Consider the following 6,365-nt stretch of genomic DNA (forward strand, 5'->3'; position numbering starts at 1 on the left):
ATGGCTCAGCGGTTAAGAGCATTGCGTGCTCTTCCAAAGGACGGGAGTTCGATTCCCAGCGACCACATGGTGGCTCACAACTATCTGTAATGAGGTCTGGTGCCCTCTTCTGACCTGCAGACTTACACACAGACAGAATATTGTGTACATAAATAAATAAATATTTAAAAGAAGAAGAAGAGAAAGGAAAGAAAGAAAGAAAGAAAGAAAGAAAGAAAGAAAGAAAGAAAGGCAGAAAGAAAAGGACCGGCGTACAAGCGGCAGGAGCCAGACTGACGGTATAGGAAAGGGAGAGTGGGGCAGTTAGGGCACCCGAGGGCGAAAGGGAACCAGAGACCTATGGAGACATTGACACTTCTCCTTTGATACCTCGTCTGCTCACCAGTTCCTGCCTAATTCTAGGAAACACATACACCTGGTGAGAAGGAAGGACCCCTCCACTGGAAGTTGGGGTTTGGTTCTCAAACCCCAGTTCTGTCTTTATGTAGAACTACTATCCAATCATTTGTCTGAAGATCTTGCCTGATCCCTTTCATCCCCAGAAAGCTTCAGGTTTTCTTCACCTATCCCCTTACCTCTGAGGGCCACACTCAGGAAAGCCTCGTGGCTGAAGCGCTGGCGGGCGGAATTGGTGGCCACGCAGCGGTAGGAGCCTGTGTCACTGTCCTGGACATCCAGGATCTGGAGGACGCCATTGGGAAGAGTGATCAGCCTTGAGAAGGAGCAGAAGGAGCCTGTGAGGTGGGGGAAGGGCATGTACGAGGTGGCCCATGGTGACAGAAATGCAAATTAAAACTGTCAGATCCAACCTCAGCTAACAGACTGGTCAAGACCAGAAGACTTAGTGACAGCTCAGGTGGGTGAGGAAATCGAGGAAGGCACAACTGTCTTGTAGCTGTCACTGAATATATCCTCTTTCCCGGGCAAGCCCCACCGTTCAGCATCAAGGTTTCCATCTAGCCCTGGCACTTCTTGGAGTCTATTGAGTGAGTCCCAGACGTGTGCACAAACACATGCCAGTGTTCACTGCACCCCCCCACTTCCACAAGGACAGAGGCTGGAAACTGTTGGGCCTGGCCTGAGTTCACAGGTTTGGGGACTTCCTGAAATGGGACGCAGCAGGGCCAGGAGCCAGACTAAAATTCTTACCAGTTTGTGTGTGAACTGAATGTCCCTGTAAACAGAGGTTGTCTTTGGGGAGGGGACCTGGGAGTCTGGAAGCTGGGTGTATGAGGAACTTATTTTTTATTATGCAGACATACCCTTTTAATAATTTGGACTTTTTAAAAATTACGTATGCGTAGGTATGTGCAAGTGTTCGTCAGGTGTCTGCAGACCAGAAGAGGGCTGGAATTACAGACGGAGCTGGAGTTATGGACAGTCTGGAGCAGCTGATATGGATGCTGGAAATTAAACTCAGGTCCTCTGGAGGGGCTGTACACATTCTAACTTCTGAGCCATCTCTCTGCTACCCCCCCCCCCGCACCATTAACCTCTTACCGTGTTTCCTTTTCCTCTCCCTGAGAAAAACTCCTTTATCCCCTTATCTCATTTGACCCTCAGAAGAATCCCAAGAGACTGGAGAATTACAACCTCCATTTTATGGTAACGAAAGAGAATCTCAGATTAGGATGTTGACCTAGGATCTTCAAGCTGGGGCAGTTAAACCCTGAAACCAGGGTCTTGGGCTGTGGCTCAGTCAAGCAGAGTGCTTATCTAGCGTGCACCAAGCCCTACCTTCCATCTTCAGCACTGTATAAACCAGTGATGATCCATGCCTGCAATTACAGCATTAGGGAGGTGGAGGCAGGAGGATGAGAAGTTCAAGGTCATCCTGTAATAGGTAGTGAGTTTGAGGCCAGCCTAGATGACATGACACCATAATACAAAACCAAAACATCTTGAGCCCAGGTCTCCTAGCCCACTACTCATAGCTAGGGAGGCTTGAGGGAGGGAATGGACAAGGTTTCCAGTAGGTTCCATCCAGCAATCTGCACAGCAGTTTGGAGGGCCAGGAGGGATGAGGAGGCCCGGAGACCTTGCTTGAGAAATCTGGAGCAGGAGGGTTGGGAAGGTGAGCACTGAACATACTCAACCAAGCAGGAAGTGGTCAGCTCCGGGTGGTGACAATCTTAGGTGTACAGACTGGGTGGAGTCAGAGGGGGCAGGGCAGTTGTGTGCTGGAGGAAGACCCTTTGCTCCTGGAGAAGCAGGGGCTGAGAAAACCCAACTGTCAGAGAAGTGGAGTGGCCCAGGGACTGAAGAAGGGTCCTGGGAGACATTCTAGACAGGTGCTTAGAAACCTACAGAGGCAATATGACTCCTTTTCCTGTCCCCCAGGTGAACCCTTGCCCCCCCCCCAACCTCTGACCTCAGCTCCAGATCCACTCCCACATGCGTTAAGGTAGGGAGGTGGGGGCAGCAGAGCAGGACGGAATGCAGGGAAGTATCTGGGTTGGTACCCAACCCCCTGTCTGGAGAAAATGAAGTAGAACAAGCAGGTGCCTGATGAGACCCCCTCACTCCAGACTCTACCTAACATGCTGTGCTCCGCAGCCTTTTCTCTTCTCTCCATCCTCCATCCAGACAGTGCTCAGCTAATTGCCTCCACTTTCTAACCCTATGGTCTCGGTCTTGACAGGAAAATGGTGTACCAAGAGCCAAGAGCAAATCCGTTCATTGAGCTTTGCTTCGTGTGCATGCGTGGACAAGCTCCTTCCTTGGGCACAGAGCTGTAGTTAAGCCAGTGGCGAGGTGGGACCCTGCCTGCTCAGGGCTGTCTAAACCTTTTTTCTGTTTTTTGCTACAGTGTGGTTTTGGAAGCTCTGATTCTGGAAAGATGTTTGAGATGTATTGGTTAGTAGGGAAGAAGTCACAAAGTATTGCTTAGGAAGAAATTCTAGTTTTGGAAAACAGATAATGATAGGTTGAGATGGATGAAGAAAAAGCAAGGTCAGTGAAGCTTGTGTAGTGAGGGGGACTAGCAGGGATTCTTACTGGTTGAGCTTTACAAAATGAGATAAATAATTATTTGCGATAGGCTATCACAGGCTGGTCTGGAACTCATTCTGTGCAGCTGGGGATGAGCCTGAACTTCTGATCCTCCTGCCTCAACCTTCTAAATGCCGGGAGAGGACGTTTTCAAATGTGAAACATCAAAGTGTGTGCCTTTCCCCTTGTTTGGTGACGGAGGGTGTCCGCACACGAGCAGCAGTGTGGAAGGGTGAGAGGACTGGTTCTCATGCGTGTCGTTGTAGCGAGTGATGTGACGTGTTTGGGCAACGGGGTTCTTGTCCGGAAAAGGGGCCCAGTGAGTCCTGCCCTGCAAGCTTGATAGTCCTGACCCTCTCCCATGAGCTCACATTCTACAGGGGACAGAGACACTGTCAGTTACCAGTTCCAGACACATCTATACAGGTATGAACCTCGTATATATTTCAAAGGACCTGGATGGAATGCTCAAAACGTTAGTGGCTTCTCTTCTCATTCTATAAAGTTGTGTATTTTTGGCATAAATCTTAACATAAATTCAATTTTTAGTCTCATTCATGACTGGTTCCTATGGAAGAAAAAGTATCCCCTATTAGTAGAAATTCATGTAAGTGGAGCTGGGCTGTAGCTCAGCTGGTAGGATAGACACAGACAAAAGCCTGGGTTCTATCCTCGGCGCCTTGTGAACAGGCCACGGTGGCTCGTGCCTGTAGTCCCAGCACTAGGAAAGTAGGGAGTGGGGGAATTAGGAGTTCAAGGCCAGCCTAGGCTCCTGAGATTCTGCCTTTAAATAAGTAAACAAGTACATAAGTAAGTAAGTAAATAAATAAATAAATACTAAATGCCAGGGAATTGCCTTGGGTTTAGCGCTATCATTGGTTGGAGAATACGTGCTTTTCCCCTGACAGGGTACCCCTGTGCTGCAGATGCTCAGTTTACAATCTCCTTTAACCACTGGGCTGAGTTTACAACTATCGTATTTGTACATCTGGCCACGTGCAAAAATACATACCTTGGCCTAAATCAAGTTGCTGTTTTAGACATTTCTTTATTCCCTGACACAATGTGCTAGGGCTTGTGAGCCTGGGCTATTTATAGTCCAGGATCAATTTTCAGAGGACTTGGTGGCAAGCACTGCTGGAGCTGGGAGCTGGCAGCCTCACCTCATGGGTGAGGCCTGTAACACCATGGGAAGATGCCTGAATTAGATGCTGGGAGGGGAAGTCTGATCCCCCACTGTTTTGCTGAGGCCAGCCTGATCTACATAGTGAGGTCTGGACAAGCCTGGGATACACAGGGAGACCCTGTTTAAAGCAAAACAGAAACCTAACAATGAGAGAAAAACAAAAACAAAAATTAATAAATGGGGCCAAGTATGGTGGCACAGGCCTATAATTCCAGGACTGTGGAAACTGAGGCAGAAAGGTCATAAGTCTGAGGCCAGCCTGGGCTACCTAGCAAGACCCTATGTCAGAAAAAAAGCAAACAATTGATCCCCTCCAAAAGAAAATAACAGTAGTTGGGCAATAAGACAATTCTCCTTTCTTTTTTGTTTATATGAATGTTAAAAATGTATCTTTGAGCTGAGGAGGTAGCTCAGTCGTTAAGAATACTTGCTTTGCATGCTCCAAACCCTGGGTTTCATCACTAGTACCACATAAACTGTTATTCTGAACCCAGCAGACAGGAAGACCAGGAGGTCAGGATCACCCTTGGTTAATGTTGAGTGTGAGGCCAGCCTGAACTATAATGAGACCTTGTCTCAAAAAAAAAAAAAAAAAAACCTAACATGTTATAAATTACCACATTTTGGGAAATCACAACTTAATTGAATGTCCTTCCCATTTCATTGCAGATATGGGTAGAATAGAGCTCAATGAAGTGGTACACTAAGGACAAGTGGAGGCCAAGCTCCACTAGGTCAACGACGATCCTATCTGTTGACTCTATCTGATCACAGGTGTCCTGTGACTTCTCTACACCTTCCACCCTGACTTGGGCAAAAGTCAGCAACGCTGGTAGGAGCCCAACAGTCACGAAGCGAGTTGGGAGTGGTGCTTGGGAATGATTTGGCAGTCAGTGTTTCTGAGCTGAGGGATCTCACTTCCATGCAGAAGGGGAAAAAGACACAGCTGACAGACAGATGCAGGACTGTGGAATGCCTGGGAGAGATCTTTGGAGCCGCACCCCCCAAAGATGTGTAATCCATAGGTGAGGCCCACGACTTGACGTCAACCCAGAGGCCACAGAGGCAGGGAGGGCTCTGGCCTGCTATGTGTGTATCTGGACTTGCCAGGAGCTCACCGCAGGGAAAAAGTCCTGGTTGTTCTCTGTTTTGCTTCCAACCTGAAATTTTGCCTGGATTGTTCCACCAAGCCACTATTTTTATAGGAAGAGAAGGGGATGAAACAAGATAGACCCTGTAGCCTCCCGGTCAGATGTCTGCACCTGACAGGGTAGAGTGGAGTCAGGAAGAGAAGAGGAGTCCAGGGAGAAACTCCAGAGGAACCTTGGAAAGAGCAATCTGAGCAGAAGCCAGCCCTCTGCAGTGGCTCCTGGTGTGGTAGTAAATAGAACACGGCAGCTCCCTGGCACTTAGTGCCCCAGTAAAGCAGGCAGCAGACTACGGGAGGGCTCTAGACTGTCCTCCATTTCTGGTTGGTGGCTTTTCTTCTAGAGAAAAAAACCTAACTTGACTAGAAGTCAGGCTAGCAGTTGGCTCTTGGTTGAGTTTAGGTGGATAGAATCACCTTGCCTCTAAGAATCCCAGCTCTAAGCATGTACGGGAACCCTCTGCCCTGCACTTTGGGGCAGATTCCCTTGCGGGACACTCACCGAGGCTCCTCAGGCACTGTCACCTGGTCCTTTTCCCAAGTAATGATGGGGACTGGCAGCCCCTCTGTGTGACATTCAAAGCGTGCTGTCCCGTTCTCCTCCACGGTCTGGGACTCTGGGTGCAGAGAGAAGTCAGCGAGTGCTGGGGACAAGCAGAGTGAGGAGAGGGAAGGAGCGTGAGGGCGTGAACACAGAATGCATAGGGACACAGAACATAGAGCCAGGCAAATCCAGAACAAGGCAGACACAGTTGGGGAGCAGACGGAGGAGGCCAAGGGATACACAGGTGGGGAGCCGAGGGAGGTGGCCAGGGATTTCTCTTAGATGGTGCTGAGTGAATTCCAAGGTCCTCCTGCTCAACATCACCATCATGCTCATACTATAGGTACATTTCTTAGTAACATGTGCTCTAGAGAGCCCTGAGGGTCCAGAGCCAGAAGGATAGGGGTTGGCTATATCTCTGTGCACAGCACTGATAGGGGTCGGCTATATCCCTGTGCACAGCACTAATAGGGGTTGGCTATATCCCTGTGCACAGC

The 6,365-nt window shown here is 49.0% G+C and overlaps 1 protein-coding gene across 1 annotated transcript in view; it reads right to left on the minus strand.

The window, feature by feature from the left end:
* Igdcc4 (immunoglobulin superfamily DCC subclass member 4) overlaps positions 1-6,365 on the minus strand; it is a 34,637-nt gene that overhangs the window by 15,694 nt on the left and 12,578 nt on the right. Inside the window, exons 4-5 of the mRNA XM_005347768.2 lie at positions 5,827-5,968; positions 576-712 (exon numbers count right to left, since the gene is read on the minus strand). Of these exons, the coding sequence (XP_005347825.2) occupies positions 576-712; positions 5,827-5,968 (279 nt within the window). The remainder of the gene's footprint in view (positions 1-575; positions 713-5,826; positions 5,969-6,365) is intronic.

Source organism: Microtus ochrogaster, chromosome 5, assembly GCF_000317375.1.
Source record: "Microtus ochrogaster isolate Prairie Vole_2 chromosome 5, MicOch1.0, whole genome shotgun sequence".
Classification (NCBI taxonomy): domain Eukaryota; kingdom Metazoa; phylum Chordata; class Mammalia; order Rodentia; family Cricetidae; genus Microtus; species Microtus ochrogaster.